This window comes from Poecilia mexicana, unplaced genomic scaffold (genome assembly GCF_051168715.1).
Source record: "Poecilia mexicana isolate PSO_F unplaced genomic scaffold, ASM5116871v1 scaffold_3, whole genome shotgun sequence".
In the NCBI taxonomy this organism is placed as follows: Eukaryota; Metazoa; Chordata; class Actinopteri; order Cyprinodontiformes; family Poeciliidae; genus Poecilia; species Poecilia mexicana.
Window position 1 is genome coordinate 36,631,251 of NW_028263372.1, and position 20,449 is coordinate 36,651,699.

The following is a 20,449-nucleotide window of genomic DNA, read 5'->3' on the forward strand; positions in this document are numbered from 1 at the left end:
CGTCTCTCCATGTTTTCTGTTTCTGGAACATTTTTCCTCATAAATCTGTCTTTCAGGAACCCGGTCGGTTCTGAAACCGGGTCGTTGGTTTCCTCCTCCGTGTCGCTCCGCCTCTCCATCACCCATTTCCATCAGTTTTCCCCCGTTTTCCTCCGTTTCACTCCGTTTCCCTCTCCTTGTCTCTCTTCGCTCCACTTCCTCCCATTAAAGCTTCCCAACTTTCTGGTCGCCTAGTGACACGCCGCTGTACAATCTGGAGCCGTGCGAGCCGCTGCCATTCGACGTGGGCCGGTTCCGGGGTCTGACCTCGTCGCTGCTGCTGGACCTCACCTACCTGACCAGCATCCACGAGGAGACCGCCGCCAAGCTGGGCGGGCGCCGCCATGACAGGAAGCACCGCAACGCTGCCTCCGTTGGCCACGAGCCGAGCTGCGCCGACGACAGGCCGGACGGCCAGAAGGACGCCGCCGCCGCCTCCGAGCTGAGGGTGTCCCACAGCCTGGAGGAGGTCAAGGCTCACCTGGCGCCAAACTCCAAGTCCGAGAGCGAGATCTCATCTGTCGCCTGCGGAAACGAAGCTCTGTTTGGCCCGGCGCCCAACACTGCCGCAGAGGCGGGCAGGAAGAAAGGCCACGACCATGGCGGGCGCCACGAGGCTCCGCCCATCAGCACGCAGTCAGAGATCCACGCCGTACAGCTGTCCTACCTCTACCTGGGCGCCATGAAGACCCTGAGCGCCCTGCTGAGCTGCAGCAAGTACGCCGAGCTGCTGCTCATCCCCAAGGTACACACGCTAATGCTAGCAATGCTAGCAGCATGCAGGCAGAGGGGGGGAGCTAGAGGGTGGAGTAAGATCAGGGATGAAGTCATGAGAGATTGGGGCGGAGCCAGATGGGGGGAGGCTACAGGGGGCGGAGCCAGAGGGGGGGAGGCTACAGGGGGCGGAGCCAGATGGGGGGGAGGCTACAGGGGGCGGAAGCTACAGGGGGTGGAGCCAGAGGGGGAGGCTACAGGGGGCGGAGCCAGAGTGGGGGAGGCTACAGGGGGCGGAGCCAGAGGGGGGAGGCTACAGGGGGCGGAGCCAGATAGGGGGGGAGGCTACAGGGGGCGGAGCCAGATAGGGGGGAGGCTACAGGGGGCGGAGCCAGATAGGGGGAGGCTACAGGGGGCGGAGCCAGATAGGGGGAGGCTACAGGGGGCGGAGCCAGAGGGGGGGAGGCTACAGGGGGTGGAGCCAGAGGGGGGTAGGCTACAGGGGGCGGAGCCAGAGGGGGAGGCTACAGGGGGCGGAGCCAGATAGGGGGGGAGGCTACAGGGGGCAGAGCCAGATAGGGGGAGGCTACAGGGGGCGGAGCCAGATGGGGGGGAGGCTACAGGGGGCGGAGCCAGAGTGGAGGAAGGGGGGAAATCACTCCATCAGCTTCTGTTTTCCTTCCTGATCATTTTCAGAGTTTTTTATTGTTAATTTTAATTTATTTACTAGAGAGTCACTGATCCGATATCAATAACTTTATCGGCTCTGATATTGAAAACAATTCAAGATCGGGTATCAGTGACAGTGTGACTGATCGATAAGGCTGATCTATTCAGTCTGGTTCTGTGCTCAATATTTATTTTACATTATATGTAATATTCCATTATCTTTCTGAAACATTGGACAGAAAGTTTGTCAGATGTTGATTACATGTTTGTAATCAGCCTGTTGTTTTGCCAGTTTCTTCATTTCTCGCGGTCTCCTTCCATTTGACCTGACTGAACAAATTGAAGCTGTTTAACATTTCTGACCAGCTTGAGAATCGATTGGTGTTTTTCAGTGAGCTGAAAAACACCAATTTGGTGCGGCGTTATCAAATACATTTTAATTCTGTTCATTTATGAAATGTTTTCAGTCAATCAGGAGTTTTTCTGTGTGGGATCGGCGTTGCTGAAACCTCGGATCTCGGCAGAGGAGAAAGTGGATCGTGCATCCTTGATATTTACATTCCTTAAAGATTCTTACAGCTTATCTTGATGTTTAAGCTGCTTCCTGATTCTATGTCATGTTTGGGTGGTGCGTTCACTGACTGTAGGACATATGGGAACGACTGAATCTGTTGCTTAGAGTTGCAGTTGTCGCCCCCTGCTGGTCAGTGTTAGAAGTGCAGAGCGTAGCGGCTGAGGGGTGTTGGCGCTAACCCAGCGACTCTCTCGAACATCCAGGTGGTCCCCGAGGCGGCGCCGAGCGGCCACAACGCCGACCTGAACGCCAGCGGCGGCGCAGCGCCGCCCTCGCCCGTCTTCCAGGAGGAGGTGGAGATGCGGACGGCGCTGCAGTTCCTCATGCGCCACATGGTGAAGCGCGCCGTGATGCGCTCCCCGATCAAACGCGCGCTGGGCCTGGCAGACCTAGAGAGAGCGCAGGCCATGATCTACAAGCTGGTGGTGAACGGGCTGCTGGATGAGCCCAGCGGCGGGAAGTCCAGGCCGGGTGAGAGCAGAACCGCATCAGAACCAGGCTGGGGTCCAGAGTTCCTTTAATATCTGTTCATTCATGCTAAATATTTATTCGTTTTGTCTGATGGTTGATGGTTTTAGCTTCCTGCACAGTTTCTGAGTCAGTTTGGGTGTTTCATGTCTCAGGGGCGAGGAGTGAGCCTGAAGGGGAAGGCGAGGGCGGCGAGGGCGAGCAGCTGGCCCAGACGCCCATCACCACCAGCCCCTCGGCCTCCAGCACCACCTCCTTCATGAGCTCCTCCCTGGAGGACACCACCACCGCCACCACGCCCGTCACCGACACCGAGACCGTCCCCGCCTCCGAGTCCCCTGGCGTCATGCCGCTCAGCCTGCTCAGGTGGGAACTCACCGCGGTTCGGCTTCATCATGGAGTCCCTCGTCTCTCAGGGTGTGATGACCTTTGACCTTCTGCTGTGTGTCCCAACAGGCAGATGTTCTCCAGCTACCCCACCACCACCCTGGTTCCGACCCGGCGGGCCCAGACGCCGCCGGTGTCGTCCCTGCCGACGTCTCCGTCAGACGAGGTGGGCCGCAGGCAGAGCCTCACCTCGCCGGACTCCCAGCCCTGCAGGCCGCAGAACCGGGCCGGAACATGTGAGTGGACCCGAGGACAGGCGCCCCTGTGCGCAGAAAGGAAATGACGGCCATGTTGTCTCCCCTCAGCTCTGTCGGACCCCAGCAGCAGGCTGTCCACGTCGCCGCCGCCGCCCGCCATCGCCGTGCCGCTGCTGGAGATGGGCTTCACGCTGCGCCAGATCTCCAAAGCCCTGGAAGCAACGGGTCAGTCGAAGTCCTGAACACGTTTCCACAAACCTTTTACTGATCTCATGCCCTCTGAGATCAGGATGCATTTTTTTTTACAACACTTCTTCTTATGGATACAAAAATGTATCGGCAACAAATTTCCTTAATTTTGGGAGATCGGTGATTGACCGATGCCGACATGTGAAGCTGATCTGGTCTTCATCGGAGCTTTTCCCTGCCTTGTGTAAGACTTCGCAGCTGAATGTGGCCTGAACTCCATCAGCAGAGCGTTCAGTGTCGTGTCTTAGCAGAACGCTACGGTAGCCCGCAGGCTGGCGGCGCTGACCTCTGACCTCTGCCCGCAGGCGCTCGGGGAGAAGCGGACGCCCAGAACATCACGGTGCTCGCCATGTGGATGATCGAACATCCCGGCACGGAGGACGAGCGCGACGAGCCTCACACCAGGAGCGGCGCGCTGGTCGTCGACGCCCCTGACTCCGCCTCCTGTCCGGGGGCGATGGCGTCCTCGGGGGGCAAGTCCCTGGACCGGAGCCCGTACCTCTGCTGTCCGGGAGACGTGGCCAGCGCCGACGCCTCGGAGCTGGAGGAGGGCTTCAGTGACAGGTAGCGGCGTTTTCAGAGGGGGAGGCTGATGTTTGACCTTTGACCTGAACTTACTGTCATTCTGCAGCCCTGAAGGTCTGGAGCAGGACAGCGCAGCGTCGTCCAGCTGCACCTCCCTCAGAGGACGCTCCGCCGCCGGCAGGAAGCACCGCTTCGACCTGGCCGCACGCACGCTGCTGGCGCGCGCCGGTGAGAACATCAAACAAACCCTGACCTCACGCCGCCGCCCAGCGAATCACCTGTCCCTCCTGTCCCCTCCCCCCCCAGCCGGGCTGTACCGCTCCGTCCAGGCCCACCACAGCCAGGCCCGGCGGGACACGGCGGCGCCGCAGCAGCAGGACCCGGGCGCGCTGTACGACTTCAACCTGGATGAGGAGCTGGAGATGGACCTGGACGAGGAGACCATGGAGGCCATGTTCGGTCAGGACCTGGCCAGCGACACCGACATTCTGGGAATGTGGATCCCGGAGGTACTGGACTGGCCAACATGGGTGTGTGTGACTTTCTGCTCCAGCCAATGAGCTGCCCCCCCTCCCCCTCCCTCTCCCCAAGCTCACACATGCACGCTGAACCTCCAGAACACTCGCTGCTGATTGGCTGCTGCCTGGCATCCATTGATCCACTCGGCATGAGCGGCCGTTTCCGTCCGAGACAAAGAGCGCGTGTGCGTGTGCATGCGTGTGTGTGTGTGTGTGTGTGTGTGTGTGTGTGTGTGTATGTGCGTGTGTGTGTGTGTGTGTGTGTGTGTGCGTGTGTGTGTGTGTGTGCGTGTGTGTGTGTATGTGTGTGTGTGTGTGTGTGTGTGTGTGTGCGTGTGTGTGTGTGTGTGTGTGCGTGCGTGTGTGTGCGTGTGTGCGTGCGTGTGTGTGCGTGTGTGTATGTGTGTGCGTGTGTGTGTGTATGTGTGTGTGCGTGCGTGTGTGTGCGTGCGTGTGTGTATGTGCGTGTGTGTGTGCGTGTGTGCGTGCGTGCGTGTGCGTGCGTGCGTGCGTGTGTGTGTGTGCGTGTATGTGTGTGTGTGTGCTTTGACGTTTGCGTTTGTCCCTTGCAGCACGTGTGTGAGGCCGACGACCGAGACGAGGTTGTGGTGTGTGAGCTGTGTGAGGCCAACGTGGCCAACTTCAACCAGCACATGAAGAAGAGCCACCCCGGCTGCGGGCGCAGCGCCAACCGACAGGGTTACCGTAGCAACGGCTCCTACGTGGACGGCTGGTTCGGCGGGGAGTGCGGCAGCGGGAACCCGTACTACCTGCTGTGTGGCGGCTGCAGGGACAAATACCTGGCCATCAAGAGCAAAGCCAGAGTCCCCGCTGCAGAGAGGTCAGCTTCCTGTGGGCGGAGCCTGTCCTTACCTGTCCTCACCTGTCCTTGTCTTTGTCTCTTGTGCTTTTTGTTTGTCCTTCGTTTCATCTGTTCGTTTCTCTGTTGTCTTCGTTTCCATCAGAAAACTTTTATATGATGTAACATCCAGAGTTTTATCTTCATTGTTTCCTCAGTTTTAGTGATTAATTAAATCCAGTCAGACGGTCCGGTTTTAAACAGCTGCAGGATTCTTTCTTCTGCAGAATCAGACACAGGTCCGGTCCGGTCCAGTTGGGTCCGGTCCGGTCTGATTTTAGCCTCAGCAGAGGTTTTATTCCTGGTTCTGTTCTGGACGTTGACCTGGTTGTTTCTGCGTTCAGGTACAAAGGCCAGGCGCCGGACCTGCTGGGGAAGCAGGACAGCGTGTACGAAGGTGAGCTTCAGCGATGCGTCCCACCTGGGGAGTCCAGCGGCGGTCTGACCCGGTCCTGGTTCTGGTTCTGTCCCGCTGCAGAGGACTGGGACATGCTGGACGTGGACGAAGACGAGAAGCTGACGGGGGAGGAGGAGTTTGAGCTGCTGTCTGGCCCGCTGGGCCTGAGCGAGCGCCGCGTCGTCCCCGAACCCGTCCAGTTCCCCGACAGCGACCCGCTGGGAGCCTCGGTCGCCATGGTGACAGCCACCAACAGCATGGAGGAGACGCTGCTGCAGATAGGTAACGGCCGCAGCGACCTGAGCGGGTTTCAGTCTCAACGGGTTTCGCCGGTCCGATGTTTCGGCGTTCTAAGCCTGGTTTTGTCTGCAGGCTGCCAGACGTCGGTGGATAAAAGCTCGTCGGGCCGCATGACGCTGGGCGAACAGGCCGCCGCCCTGCAGAACCCCCACGATCGGGTCATGGCACTCAGGAGGGTGACGGCCGCAGCGCAGGTGCTGCTGGCCCGCACCATGGTGATGAGGGCGCTGTCGCTGCTGTCCGTCAGGTGAGCCGGGGTCAGCAGGGGTCACCGGAGGTCGGGTTCTGTAGCTCAGCTTCTGTGTTCCTGTCTTCCAGCGGCTCCAGCTGCAGCCTGGCGGCGGGCCTGGAGTCTCTGGGCCTGACCGACATCAGGACGCTGGTCCGCCTCATGTGCCTGGCGGCGGCGGGCCGGGCTGGCCTCTCCACCGGCCCGGCGGTGGGGGCGGGCCCCTCGGAGCGGCCCCGCGGCGCCGCCAAGGCCAGCAAGCCCATTTCCTGCCTGGCCTACCTGAGCACCGCGGTGGGCTGCCTGGCCTCCAACAGCCCCAACGCCGCCAAGCTGCTGGTGCAGCTCTGCACGCAGGTACCGGCAGGTCACAGGAGGTCAGGGGAGACACAGGTCAAAGGTCAATGAGACACAGCAGCTGCCAGGCCGACAGCAGGAACTGGAGAGAGTCGATGCGTCTCTTGAGGTTTATGAAACGATGAGTCAGCAGTAATGAGTCAGCGGCTTGTTAGCATCTCAGCGCTAACGATTATTCCTTTAATCTGAGCTAAGGCTGAAACCATTAACCAGATGAATCGATTATTGAAATAATCTTTAACTAAATTAATAATCAGTCGCTTGCTAGAGTACACAGTATATGCACAGTTTATATTTCAAATGAAACATAAAACTTTTTCTGTAAATCTACCAGAACTCAGCCAGTGGTAGTTTTACCTTCACCTGATTCAAATTCTGTAAAACTTCAGGTTCAGGCAGTTTCATGTTTGTGTTCCAGAACCTGATCTCTGCGGCTATAGGCATGAACCTGACCACGGTAGACGACCCCATCCAGAGGAAGTTCCTGCCCAGCTTCCTGCGCGGCGTGGCCGAGGAGAACAAGCTCATCACCTCCCCCAACTTCGTGGTGACGCAGGCGCTGGTGGCGCTGCTGGCGGATAAGGGCGCCCGGCTGCGGCCCGTCTACGACAAGGCCGACCTGGAGAAGAGAGGTTTGTAGTTTCTCTGGTTCTGACAGACCAGAATCTGATGGGAACCTCCTGGTTCTGGCTCAGAAAGCCTCTAATGCTACATGGTCGCCATTGTTCCTCCCTGACTCACCTGGTGTTCTTCACCTTCTGTTCCGTGTCGAGCAGGTCTAACTGCGCATTTATATGCCCATCCTTCCCATAATCCCTCCGCTGTAGGCCCCCTGGAGCTGGCCAACGCTCTGGCGGCCTGCTGCCTGTCCTCCAGGCTCTCCTCCCAGCACCGCCAGTGGGCTGCGCAGCAGCTGGTCCGCACGCTGGCCGCCCACGACCGCGACAACAGCCAGAGCCGGCCGCAGACCTTCGCCGACATGGCGGGGGATCTACGGAAGTGCTCCTTCATCAAGCTGGAGGCGCACCAGAGCAGGGTCGGTGGCTTCTTCTCCTCCTGTGGCGGCGGCCGGCTCCAATTTGGCTCCTGACCTCTCGTCTTCCCTCAGGTCATCACCTGCGGCTGGTGCAGTAAGAAAGGCCTGCTGGCCACCAGCGGCGGCGACGGGACGGTCCGGGTGTGGAACGTGACGAAGAGCCAGTACACGCTGCAGCAGACCTGCGTCTTCAACAAGGAGTGAGTTCCTCTGTCCCACAAAACTGCCCTGGATCTCCTGGGGATAAACGTAGCAGAGCAGCAAGTGGAACCAAAGGGTTCATGGTTAGCATAGCGTTAGCATAGCGTTAGCATAGCGTTCAAGGTTCAGAGGCGGACACCGCTGACTAGTTAGCTTCACTAACCCTAGAGTGCTAGTCGTAAATATTAATTACGCTAATGCTAAAACGTTACACCAACACCTAGCAGAAGCTAATGCTTAACCCTTCTAGGCGGGATGTGTCGCCGGCGACACATCCAAATTTGCAGTACCGTAATTCCGCCACACGTAGCGCTATCTGAAAAATTCCAACGGTTTCTGAAAGGGGAGGCGTTGCCCTTTCCAGCAAGGAGGGCACTCGTTTTATAGACGGCATATTGCGAAAATAACTTGCTGGATATTGAAAGTTCCAGTTGTTATCGATACATGGGTAAGTATATCATCTCACAGGACATTTAAAGAACTACTTACAGTTAAAATAAGGAAGGTTTATTTAGGCAGACGCTTGAAACTCCGGCGTAAAAGGGTTAAACATTAAAGCACTAAATTTCACCATGTTGACTTTTTCATCAGTATTAAAGAATTATTGACTTAACATAACTGCCTATAACTTTCTGAGAAGTTACTGGTAAGTTAGTTTTGTCTTATTTCATGTGTACTGAGATATTTGCCCTGGAAATGAGAGGTTAGTGTTTTTGCAGTGTGGAATCCGGTGCAGAAATCTGGGCTTCAGATTTATTTAATCTTTTCTCAGCAGAGGGTCCATGACTGTATGTCTCTGTCTGTCCTCCAGTGATGTCTCCTCAGAGGACGGGATGTCTGCTCTGGGCTCTCCCAGTGACCCTTGCCTGTCTCCTCTGGCCTGGAGTGTGACTGGAAAATATCTGGCATCAGCCATGGAGAAAATGGTCAACATCTGGCAAGTTAACGGTAAAGCTGCTGTTTCCTGCTGCTGTTCCCCTCCCATCCTGTAGGGGTAAACCTGCAGATGCAGGTTTCTGTGTGAAAGCTGGTTCAGATCTGGCTGGTCCTCCCGCAGGCGGTAAAGGCCTGCTGGACGTGCAGCCCCACTGGGTGTCGGCGCTGGCGTGGCCGGAGGAGGAGGCGGAGTCTCTGTGGTGCAGCGAGCCCAAAGACATGCTGCTGGTGGGCCGGATGGACGGGTCGCTGGGCCTCATCGAGGTCCTGGACGCCAGCGACATGCACCGCAGCGAACTGGAGCACTGCTACAGGAAAGACGGTAGGAACGATGCGACCGGAACCGGACATTTCCATGACAGAATGACCAACAGATCAGATTTTATGAATGCATCGCAGGCCAGTTATATGTGGAAAGTTTGAAAAACTGAAATAAACAGTAATTAATGGGGAAAAACTACAACTAACTGGAACTGTGTTGTGCGTTTATAAAGCTAACTAGAACACACTGAAATTATAGAAGTAATATTGTTTGTTTTCCTTTTTATTGGCCTTTTGAACTGATGTGGAATAAGCAGTTTGCCGGTAAATCACGGCGCTCCGTAAACCTCCTGGCGGCTACGCTAGTCCGCAAATGGAAACGGCAGAAGTTGGGAGGAAACTTCAGTCAGTTGATGTTCAACAATAATTGAATACATTTTTTGCAAATGTTATTTTTTATTAAGTATTCATAACCCAATAGTTGTAAACATAATCACAATAAAATACTTTGACTTTTTGAATTCTGTACATAAAATTAACTAAATATTAAAACAACTAAAACTCCTACTGTAAGTAATAAAAACTAAACAATATTTAATTAATAAGTAAAAAAACTAGCAAACCGACTCTAAAACCTAATTAAAACTAACTGAACAAGACAAACAAAAAGTGAAGTGAAACTAAACTTTAATTAAAAATCCCAAACTCTCCTCATCTCCGATTATTATCAGATTTTTTCCCATGTGACCTGTATCTGCCGCTGATTCTCGACAGACGTATGACAACTTTAAAATCAAGATTCGCTCCCCCATTAGCCTCCATGTTCACTCCCACTGAGCATGCTCAGTAGGTGTGATGTTACTGGGCCTCTGCTGGGCCTGCAGGAAGCTTTTAGGTTGCTTCACCCAGGAACACGTCGCATCCATCTAGAAATGTGTGAAAAGAACCAGATTTCAGGATCGATCTGAACGTGGGGCCTGCAGCGTGAACATGTGAGTGTCGCCCCCCAGTGGCCGTGATGCACATCGCCTGGTACAGCGAGGACCGGCCGTTCGCCGTGGGATACGCCGACGGAAAGCTGCTGATCGGATCCAAGGAGCCGCTGGAGAAAGGAGCCGTGGTCGTGATCGACGCTCACAAGGTAACCGGGCCGTCCGGACCCGACCAGAACCTTTCCTCCAGCTGGCGCTCATGGCGGTCTGTCCCTCAGGAGTCCATCACCAGCATGAAGTGGAGCCCCAACGGCCAGATCCTGCTGACCTGCGCCAAGGAGGAGACGGTGAAGCTGTGGGCCGCCCCAGACCGGGACTCGGGTCCGGGTTCTGGCTGGCGCTGCCTGCAGAGCCTGCGCCACCCCTCCCTGGTGAACGGCGTGGCGTGGTGCGGCCTGCCGGGCCGCGGACCCAGACCGCTCAGCATGCTCGCCATGTAGGTCTCAGCTGCAGCCGGGCCGACCCGAACGGTTCTGGTTCTCCTCCTGAAGGGCTAACTGCTTGTCTTCCAGATGCTGCCAGAACGGCCTGGTGTCGGTTTGGACCGTTCCTCAGGAAATCTGCCACTTCCCAGAATCCTCAGACTCAGAGACGCTGTGGGAGAACGACGCCAAACCCAAACTACTGGTAACGCGAGACGCACCTCTGGCCACCGGAGCCGAACATGAAGAGTTGTCCTTCCACCAAACTTTTACTTTGTTCAATTCAGACACAAAACTACAAGAGAAGAAGAAAATGTCTTGCGTATATCTGGATTTATCGATTGTTTTTGTAATGTCGTTTTAGCAATCAAAATTACATATTTTCTTTTTTATGCTCCTTTAGAAATATTTGCAAGGAATGTTAAGATATTTGTGACGATAAACGTGACTTAGTTTCCAGTGATCAGTGTAGAAGAAGTGAGAAATACTGCCACCTGCAGGTGGAAGGTAGCGTTTCTTAAAGTTTTTGACCATTTTTGCTGAAAATTTTAAAAATAAATTCACAATTGTGTATTAGCACAAAAGAAGCTAATGATTTTGTGTGAATTTCCACAAAGACCTGGAGGGATTGAAAAGTTAAAAGTTTAAACTAGTGGTGTCCGAATACCTGCAGGCCTCAAGTTTTAGAAAAACAACAAAAGGTTTGATTTTGTTTTGCTGTTGAGCATTAAAATAAGCTTGCAATATTTGGATGAAAGAAGTCAGGTTTCTGTAACAAAGGCCACCTGTAAATCCTTGTAGATCCAAAATGTTTTTAAAAGCAAAGCATGCAGTAAATTCTTGATTTAAAAAAGGATTTTTCTGTTTCCTCTTTAGAATCGATCAGGAAGTTGTTATTTCCTGAAATCTTTTTTACAGTAACGGCTGATGATTCAGATGTTTGTGGTCGTATTTTCCATCAGCTTCACATCAAATGAGACTCGTTTGGATGGTTTTGTTGCAGTCGCCGCGTTGGGCCGAGGACGGAGCCGTGTCCGTCCTCCAGTTGAAGGGACACATCACGCCGGTCCGGACGCTGGCCTTCAGCCCCGACGGCCTGGCGCTGGCCTCCGGCGGCGTCGGCGGCCTCATGAACATCTGGTCTCTGCGGGTAAGAGGCGAACATCTGGACCGGCCAGATTTCCTTCCTCCTTCACTCACTGCTTGCTTCCTGTCTGACAGGACGGATCCGTCCTGCAGACCGTCGTCGCCGGATCCGGAGCCATCCAGAACATTGTCTGGATCCCAGATGTGGGCGTGGCCGTCTGCTCCAACAGGTCAAAGGTTAGACGTCGGACTCTTCTGTTCCTCCTCGTCTCCATCGCCTTTCTCTGAGTGTCTGTCGCGTCTCCAGGACGTTCTGGTGGTGAACTGCTCCAAAGAGTTCATGGCGTCCAACCACGTGCTGGCGACGTGCCGCTCGGCGCTGAAGCGGCAAGGCGTGGTCGGCCTCAACGCGGCGCCCTGCATGCGGGCGTTCCTGGAGCGGCTGCCGGTGATGCTGCAGGAGCAGTACGCCTACGAGAAGGTAGGCTGAGAGACGCGTCTCCATGGAAACCACTCATCAGGCAATATGAGTCTTTATTGGTTAGATTAATCCTGCCAAATGGTGGCCGGACCGTTTTATCCATACTTTTAACTCAAGCCGTTGTTGTTTATTTTTAAGCAGTTATGAGGCAAAACCTTAAAGCTGCAGTACGTAACTTTGTTAAAATATATTTTTTACATATTAGTTCAACCTGTAATCATGTTGTGACATGAAACAGCTGATCTGTGATCAGATCGATCTCTCCGGAGCAAAAACAACCAAACTGCTACGACATGGAGAGCAAAAAGATATTTAATAAAAGTTTTAAACTTGTACCCAGTTAAATATGGACATGGATGATCAACATTGTATATGAAGGTGAATGTACTGATGCCTCTCCACTGTATACAGTATGTACTGTAATATAAAAACTGCAGCTTTAATCTGCTGCTGTTGCTCTGTAAGGTGTTGCTAGGCAACCAGAGACTGAGCTAAGCTACCCAGCTAGCTTAGCTGGCAGTGAGAGGTTGAGCGGCTAAAGCCTTCCTCTGCCTACATCTCCCAGAATGCCGTTCGGTTCCGGATCGGAGTTCAGTGGATATTCTGTCGGACGTTTTATCTGTCGATATTGATCAGGTGTCTGTCATATTTGTTGTTACTGATTTGCTGTCCGGCCTTCTGAGGCGGTTCTGAAGCCGAGCCGGGTCGGCCCAAACCCCCGGGTCCATTCCTGGTTTCTGTAAACAGGAAGTGGATTTTCTGACGGCGTGCTGGTCTGGTTTCCTGCAGCCTCACGTGGTTTGTGGCGAGCAGCTCGTCCACAGCCCCTACATGCAGTGCCTGGCGTTGCTGGCGGTCGGCCTCCACCTGGACCAGCTCCTGTGCCGCCCCCCCGCCCCGCCCCACCTCCGCCGCTGTCCTCCAGAGTCCGGCACCGCCGTCTGGAGCGCTAGCGAGTGGGCGTGGCTCGACTGCTTCTCCACCACCGTCAAGGCGGCCGAGGCCCTCGCCCGCGGCGCCACGTTCCCGGACTCCTTCTGCGTTCCTGACCTGGAGCCGGTGCCCAAGGAGGAGATGGCTCTGGTGATGGTGAGAGACGGCGGCGGCCTGACCGGCGGCTCCGCGGCTCACTCTAACGCTCTGTCTGTTTCCAGGACAACGGGAAGTGGGCGGCCGGGATGGACGAGCAGATCATGTCCTGGGCCACGTCCAGGCCGGAGGTAGATCCAGACCCGCCTCCTGGAGTCATCTGAGGGTCCGGCCTGCCTCACCTGTGTGTTTGTCTCCAGGACTGGCACCTGGGGGGGAAGTGTGACGTCTTCCTGTGGGGAGCGGGTCGGCACGGCCAGCTGGCCGAGGCCGGCAGGAACATCCTGGTTCCGACCACCGCCCCGTCCTTCTCACAGGCCCAGCAGGTTCTGATGACACACCAGCAACTGCTAGCTCACATGCTAGCTGTGCTAAGCCTAAAGCATTAATCAGAATCAGTGCTAAAGTGTTGCACCATCACAGTATTTAGCAGTAGCTAGTGCCATTCCTGCATGACATCGTATGTACCTGTAGCTACCGCTAATCACAGTATTTAGCAGGGACTAGCGCTAAATTGTGAAACCAAAACAGTAGTTAGCAGTAGCATATGCTAAAGAGCTCTACAAACACGCTACTTAGCAGTAGCTAATATTGAAGTGCTACACCAACATGCTATGCAGCGGTATGTAACGCTAAAACATGAGGAGACGAAAGGAAACGGCAGAAAAAAAACCAAATAATTAAAATTTATCTGAAAAATTTCTATAGGTGTCGCTAAACGTATTCAAGGTTAGCGAAAGACCTTAACAGAAAATAAGCTCCACTATTAGCTGACGTGCTGGATTAGCCTGAACCTGATCAGGTGTTGGTTCTGCAGGTGGTTTGTGGTCAGAACTGCACCTTTGTGATCCAGCCCAACGGGTCGGTGTTGGCCTGTGGAGAGGGCAGCTACGGCCGCCTGGGACAGGGGAACTCCGACGACCTGCACGTCCTCACCATCATCTCCGCTCTGCAAGGTGAGCCGGCCCCCGGCAACCAGAACCGGTTTGGACCCTAGAACCATCCAGAACACCAGTGGTTTGGTTTTCCGCCTCCAGGATTCGTGGTGACCCAGCTGGTGACGTCGTGCGGTAGCGACGGCCACTCCATGGCTCTGACGGAGAGCGGCGAGGTCTTCAGCTGGGGGGACGGCGACTACGGCAAGCTGGGCCACGGCAACAGTGATCGCCAGCGCCGACCGCGGCAGATCGAGGCGCTGCAGGGAGAGGAGGTGGTCCAGGTGAGTCCGTCTGCAGGAAGATTTAAACCGCGGGTTCTTCAGCTCTTGGTCCTCACGCTCTCTGCCCTGCAGATGTCGTGTGGATTCAAACACTCTGCGGTGGTGACGGCCGATGGGAAGCTTTTCACCTTCGGTAACGGAGATTACGGCCGACTGGGGCTGGGAAACACGTCCAACAAGAAGCTTCCAGAGAAGGTGACGGCTCTGGAGGGTTACCAAGTGGGACAGGTGAGCGATCCCCAAGCAGCCGAGTTCTGATGGACAGAGGACTGCGGCGGCGGCTCATGCTGCCGGTTCTCCTCAGGTGGCCTGCGGTCTGAACCACACGCTGGTCGTCTCTGCGGACGGAAGCATGGTTTGGGCCTTCGGTGATGGAGACTATGGGAAACTGGGACTCGGGAACTCGACGGCCAAGTCTTCTCCCCAGGTAGGATTGGGCTGAAGAGGGAAGAGCTGAGCTGAGCTGTTTGGCTTGTAACTGATGCTGTCTCTAACTCCGCAGAAGGTGGACATCCTCTGTGGGACGGGGATCCAGAAGGTGGCCTGTGGGACGCAGTTCTCTGTGGCTTTAACCAAAGACGGCAAAGTTTACACGTTCGGCCAAGGTTACCTCAATGTTCCTGACCTGTCTACTCTAAGATTAGCGGTTCTGTCCTCATGTTGAAGCAAACCCAAACCCAGAGGAGCCTGATAATATAACTAGAACATTTCTGAAGAAACGTGAAGGAGCCTGCAGAAATGTTTCTCTGCTAGAACCAGACGTTGGCGCATCAAACCCTAAACGGCTTCAAACTGCAGAGAGCTGGTCTTTGTTGCATGTCATGAATATGTAAATAATTAGCTAAAATGCTACTGTTAGCCTACATGTTGTCAGTAGCATCAGGACTATCAGTAGCATGTTGACCTCCAGACCTGAGCTGGAATGCTAAGGTTAGCTAAAATTATGTCACTAGCATGTTGTCTAACATTGACTTATGTTATAAAGGGCCTAAAATTAGCCGACATGCTAATGCTACAACATGGAGAAATGACTCCGTTGGTCCTGAATAATAATAATAATCGCTTGGTGTTTCTAATGTTGAGATGTTTTCTTGCGTCCCGTTAAAGACCGGCTGATCGGACTCCCAGAAGGCCGAGCTCGGAACCACAACCGGCCCCAGCAGGTTCCGGCGCTGTCTGGGATCCACATTCAGGACGTGGCAGTCGGCGCCGAGCACACGCTGGTTCTGTCCTCCACTGGAGACGTCTACGCCTGGGGCAGCAACTCGGAGGGACAGGTAACCCGCGGCCCGACCGGTCCGACCCGACCGGGTCCACAGGTCCGGTCCTGACCCGCTCTGTTGATCCGATCCCGCAGCTGGGTCTGGGCCACACCAACCACGTCAGAGAGCCCACGCTGGTGACGGCGCTACAGGGCAAGAACATCAACCAGATCTCTGCTGGACGCTGCCACAGCGCCGCCTGGACGGCGCCCTGCGTGCCGCCGCGCGCGCCAGGTGGGTCCGGTTCTGAACCGCCGGTCTGGTTCTTGCTCTTCAGTTCAGACCTAGTTATGTAATGAGTTGTTGGACCTTAAAATAAGCCATGTAGTTCTGGCCGGACCCAGATCTGATCTGGATGTTGTCTTCAGTCAAAGTGATGAATTAAATCCTGATCCTGATGCAGCCCCTCCTCAGCCTTCTGCTGTAAAACAGCCTCCATCTTTTCTCCTCCTCGTCTTCGTCGCCTTCAGGCTCGTCGGTTCCGCTCCAGCTGGGCCTCCCGGTGGCGGTTCCGCCTCAGTACAGCGGGCTGAAGGAGGTCAGCATGGAGGCGGTGAGGGCGCGGCTCCGCCTCCTTTACCATTTCTCCGACCTCATGTACTCATCATGGCGGCTGCTGAACCTCAGCCCCAACAACCAGGTGAGATCAGAACCGCAGCAGAACCTCCAGAACCCGGCCGGCCGTCCTCACTGCCTGTTTTTCCACAGAGCTGCACCTCCCACTACAATGCCGGGACCTGGGGCATCGTCCAGGGCCAGCTGCGCCCCCTGCTGGCTCCCCGGGTCTACACCCTGCCCATGGTGCGCTCCATCGGGAAGACCATGGTTCAGGGGAAGAACTACGGCCCGCAGATCACTGTCAAGCGGATCTCCACCCGGTCAGTGACCCGTCCGCCTTGTAAGCCCACTTTAGAGTCCAGAACCCGACTGACGCTCCGGTTCCTCTCTCTGCCTCGGCCCAGCGGCCGGAAGTGCAAACCGATCTTCGTCCAGATCGCCCGGCAGGTGGTGAAGCTGAACGCCTCCGACCTGCGGCTGCCGTCCCGCGCCTGGAAGGTCAAGCTGGTGGGCGAGGGGGCGGACGACGCGGGCGGCGTGTTTGATGACACCATCACCGAGATGTGCCAGGTATTCCCAGCTCTGAGCTTCCCTCACCGACTCCAGGGGTTTCCAGGAGTTTCCAGGAGTTTCCAGGTGACTGATGGTGGGAATGTTTTGCAGGAGCTGGAGACGGGTGTGGTGGATCTGCTGATCCCCTCCCCTAACGCCACCGCAGAGGTCGGCTACAACCGAGACAGGTGAGCAGCATGAAAGCTGTAAAATCCCACTGCCAGTGAACTCACCTCATGGTTATAAGAGTGATGCAAATGATCAAAAACGAAGCCACGACAAAGTAATAAACATCACCTGATGAGGAATTAATTTGACATTTTGTTCCATTTGTGTTCAGTTCAGGTTTACTAGATAAAAATCCTGTGAATTTAGTTTAATTCATGAGTAAAATCTGAATGAAAACACAGTAAATTAAAGATTTATGGCCTGATTGCTCCCAAAACCGTCACGGGGAAATGTTTGGACGACAGATTCAGAGACTTGTTTCCGCATCTGTAAAAAGAAAATATTTCTGCAAAAGTTGAGAAGACGACAGTGATCGATTATCAGTATTGGAGCTGCATCGCTCTAATCTTCTCGTTTTCCTCCAGGTTCCTTTTCAACCCGTCCGCCTGCCTGGACGAGCACATGATCCAGTTCAAGTTCCTGGGCATCCTGATGGGCGTAGCGGTGCGCACCAAGAAGCCGCTGGACCTACACCTGGCGCCGTTGGTATGGAAACAGCTGTGCTGCATCCCGCTGCAGCTGGAGGACCTGGAGGAGGTGGACCTGCTGTACGTCCAGACGCTGAAGAGCATCCTGCACATCGAGGACAGCGGCATCACCGAGGACAGCTTCCACGAGGTGGGGACCGGGACCCAGTCGGGCCGGGACCGGGCCATTCTGATCCGAGTTAGAATAGAATACCTGTATTCCTCCTCCAGTGCCAACAGACGGGTTCCTCCGGCTGCGGCCTGGGCGGCACCGCCGTTCATCACATGGGCACAAAGACAAAAAGAGGGGAAATCACAGCTATGTGGAGGCGTCTCTAACAGGACACAGCCTGATAGCCTGCTAGCCTGCTAGCCTGTTAGCCTGCTAGCCTGTTATTTTGTTCAAGGATTGCATCCAGTTGTGTTGGGGAATGAAAGGTGGCAAACGAACATGCGAAAACATGTTTTTCTCACTGCTCCATCTTCACCGGGAGGAGATTTATTCAGCACATCTGCGTACGAATTTAAAGTTTAACAAATAATCTCCCAACTTTTAATGGTTGCAGAACTTTTTACAGAATTGTATCTGTTGCTGTGTGTTTGGAAGTTTTGACCTATGGCATCGTTTTGGCTCACATCAAAATGAGCGCTGACGGGATTTTCCCTGATGCGATCCGAATGGATCTGTGGAAACTCGGGTAGTTGACACCAGAACCGGCCTGTTGGTGGCGCTCCAGCTGCTGCTGTTGGTCTGTCAGGCCCAGTCAGGTTGGTTCTGTTGGTTCTGTTAAGCCCGGTTCTACTGGTTCTGTTCCAGATGATACCTCTGGACTCGTTCGTGGGTCAGAGCGCGGACGGGAAGATGGTTCCCATAATTCCCGGCGGAGGCAGCATCCCGCTCTCCTTCTCCAACAGGAAGGAGTACGTGGAGCGGGCCGTCGAGTACCGGCTGCACGAGATCGACCGACAGGTAAACCGAGTCTGGCCGGACCAGAACCAGAACCGGAACCGCTCACTAACCTGTCTGTTCTCCTCCCGTCCGCCAGGTGGCAGCGGTGCGTGAGGGCATGTCGTGGATCGTGCCGGTGCCGCTGCTGTCGCTGCTGACGGCGCGGCAGCTGGAGCAGATGGTGTGCGGCATGCCGGAGATCTGCTGCGAGGTTCTGAAGAAGGTGGTCCGGTACCGGGAGGTGGACGAGCAGCACGCACTGGTCCAGTGGTTCTGGCAGACCCTGGAGGAGTTCTCCAACGACGAGCGCGTCCTCTTCATGCGCTTCGTCTCTGGGCGCTCGCGGCTGCCCGCCAACACCGCCGACATCTCACAGCGGTTCCAGATCATGAAGGTGGACCGGGTGAGTGGACCGACCCAAACCGGCCCGGACCGACCCAAACCGGCCGGGACAGACCCAAACCGGCCCGGACCGACCCAAACCGGCCGGGACCGACCCAAACCGGCCCGGACCGACCCAAACCGGCCGGGACCGAACCAAACCGGCCCGGAACCACCCAAACCGGCCGGGACCGACCCAAACCAACTGGGACTGACTGGGACCGACCCAAACCGGCCAGGACCGAACCAAACCGGCCCGGAACCACCCAAACCGGCCAGGACCGACCCAAACCAACTGGGACTGACTGGGACCGACCCAAACCGGCCCAGACCGACCCAAACCGGCCGGGACCGACCCAAACCGACCCAAACCAACTGGGACTGACTGGGACCGACCCAAACCGGCACAGACAACTTTCCATGTTCCTCACTGTAGTTGACCCGGTTCTGCTCAGGAAACAAACAGAATTAGCTTCTGGCCCATTTAGCAAACCCAGAGATGATGCTACAAAACCAAAGCGATTAATCGATTAGTAAAATAATCGATTAATCGTCAGCTGGACCAGAAAGAAACAAATCAGAGCAGCGATTAAAGCCAAACTGCTCAAAGTATTAATGCTGCCAATCGATTAAAACATGAATCAAACGCTGATTAATGACTGACAGGAAGAATGACAAACAACATTTCAGTAAATTATATTTTACCAAAGCTACGACGGCGTATTCCAGCCAGAACAAAAAACTAAATTTCTACCAAAAAACTCCAAAATTTCCAGAAAAAACTTTGAGATTTCTGATGTTGAAAGTCAAAATTGTAAGATTTTTCAAACAGAAATTTACAAGATATTTTCTTGTGGTTTGTAGTTTTTTTTGTGTGTGTTTTTTGATTTAGCAAATCTTTTGGCTTTTCAAAGTCAGAAATGTTCCAAAAGTTGAAAATTTGATTATAAATTATATAATCGTAGAACTGAAAAAATGTGAGCTTACTCTGGATGTTGTAGATAAAAAGGAGTAAATTTCTGCCAAAATCTCAGAAACCTTTAGAAAAATCTTGGAAATTTTTGTAAAGCCAAAAAAGACTTTCTATTATCTTCAATGGCCTTTATTAGATAATCATAAAAAACTGATTACATCTTTTAAATTATAGATAGAATTTAAAATTTGATTGAAAAATTATTTCTACATTTTTTAAAATTTTATTTTTCAAATTCAGTTGAATTGGACTTCATTGTGACTAGTCAGAACAGCAGCAGTTAGACAGACCGACTGACGGCTGTATCCGCTCCTCCTCTCTGCTGACGCTCTCTGTTCCTCCTCAGCCGTACGACAGCCTCCCCACCTCCCAGACCTGCTTCTTCCAGCTGCGCCTGCCGCCGTACTCCAGCCAGGCCGTCATGGCCGAGCGGCTGCGCTACGCCATCAACAACTGCCGCTCCATCGACATGGACAACTACATGCTCTCCCGCAACGTGGACAACGCCGAGGGCTCCGACACGGACTACTGATGCTTCCACGCGGCTGCAAACTCTTTTACATCCGTTTTATTTCTCTAATGGCACAACCTTCATTTCTCTCTGTGGTTTATTAGTTTTTATCATGGAAATCCACAGGAAGCGCGTTAATTCTGGTTTCCTCCCACAGAGCTCCTTGGAAACATGTACAGAATATCTGGGTAAAGATTGTACATTGTGTAAAATGCTTCATTAGGAAAATGTTTTGCATTGTATCCATATTTATTGTTTTCATTGGCGGCAGCAAGTTTCCCAAAGCAAACAAAATAAAAAAACTATAAAAATGCTGCAGAATTGATCTGTTGAAATATGCATCCTATATGGCAAGCTGGTTTA

The 20,449-nt window shown here is 54.1% G+C and overlaps 1 protein-coding gene across 13 annotated transcripts in view; it reads left to right on the forward strand.

The window, feature by feature from the left end:
* Window positions 1-20,407, forward strand: part of herc1 (HECT and RLD domain containing E3 ubiquitin protein ligase family member 1) — a 47,402-nt gene extending 26,995 nt beyond the window's left edge. For 8 of the 13 annotated variants that reach the window (XM_088004546.1, XM_088004545.1, XM_088004548.1 and 5 more), the window contains 42 exons: window positions 211-784; window positions 2,200-2,467; window positions 2,620-2,830; window positions 2,921-3,087; window positions 3,157-3,273; window positions 3,603-3,861; window positions 3,929-4,050; window positions 4,129-4,352; window positions 4,913-5,181; window positions 5,544-5,596; window positions 5,678-5,878; window positions 5,969-6,143; window positions 6,215-6,482; window positions 6,901-7,114; window positions 7,259-7,518; window positions 7,591-7,718; window positions 8,531-8,667; window positions 8,777-8,977; window positions 9,927-10,057; window positions 10,127-10,344; window positions 10,421-10,535; window positions 11,334-11,480; window positions 11,552-11,653; window positions 11,724-11,897; window positions 12,687-12,986; window positions 13,052-13,117; window positions 13,187-13,312; window positions 13,804-13,942; window positions 14,024-14,205; window positions 14,278-14,433; window positions 14,510-14,632; window positions 14,708-14,810; window positions 15,313-15,482; window positions 15,563-15,701; window positions 15,938-16,107; window positions 16,176-16,345; window positions 16,430-16,595; window positions 16,689-16,765; window positions 17,171-17,423; window positions 18,090-18,242; window positions 18,319-18,624; window positions 19,922-20,407. In XM_088004546.1, coding sequence (XP_087860672.1) covers window positions 211-784; window positions 2,200-2,467; window positions 2,620-2,830; window positions 2,921-3,087; window positions 3,157-3,273; window positions 3,603-3,861; window positions 3,929-4,050; window positions 4,129-4,352; window positions 4,913-5,181; window positions 5,544-5,596; window positions 5,678-5,878; window positions 5,969-6,143; window positions 6,215-6,482; window positions 6,901-7,114; window positions 7,259-7,518; window positions 7,591-7,718; window positions 8,531-8,667; window positions 8,777-8,977; window positions 9,927-10,057; window positions 10,127-10,344; window positions 10,421-10,535; window positions 11,334-11,480; window positions 11,552-11,653; window positions 11,724-11,897; window positions 12,687-12,986; window positions 13,052-13,117; window positions 13,187-13,312; window positions 13,804-13,942; window positions 14,024-14,205; window positions 14,278-14,433; window positions 14,510-14,632; window positions 14,708-14,810; window positions 15,313-15,482; window positions 15,563-15,701; window positions 15,938-16,107; window positions 16,176-16,345; window positions 16,430-16,595; window positions 16,689-16,765; window positions 17,171-17,423; window positions 18,090-18,242; window positions 18,319-18,624; window positions 19,922-20,107 — 7,720 coding nt within the window. In that variant the 3' untranslated portion in view covers window positions 20,108-20,407. The remainder of the gene's footprint in view (window positions 1-210; window positions 785-2,199; window positions 2,468-2,619; window positions 2,831-2,920; window positions 3,088-3,156; window positions 3,274-3,602; window positions 3,862-3,928; window positions 4,051-4,128; window positions 4,353-4,912; window positions 5,182-5,543; window positions 5,597-5,677; window positions 5,879-5,968; window positions 6,144-6,214; window positions 6,483-6,900; window positions 7,115-7,258; window positions 7,519-7,590; window positions 7,719-8,530; window positions 8,668-8,776; window positions 8,978-9,926; window positions 10,058-10,126; window positions 10,345-10,420; window positions 10,536-11,333; window positions 11,481-11,551; window positions 11,654-11,723; window positions 11,898-12,686; window positions 12,987-13,051; window positions 13,118-13,186; window positions 13,313-13,803; window positions 13,943-14,023; window positions 14,206-14,277; window positions 14,434-14,509; window positions 14,633-14,707; window positions 14,811-15,312; window positions 15,483-15,562; window positions 15,702-15,937; window positions 16,108-16,175; window positions 16,346-16,429; window positions 16,596-16,688; window positions 16,766-17,170; window positions 17,424-18,089; window positions 18,243-18,318; window positions 18,625-19,921) is intronic. The other 5 variants (XM_088004555.1, XM_088004556.1, XM_088004557.1 and 2 more) reach the window with 3 other exon arrangements.
* The last annotated feature ends 42 nt before the right edge of the window (window positions 20,408-20,449 follow it).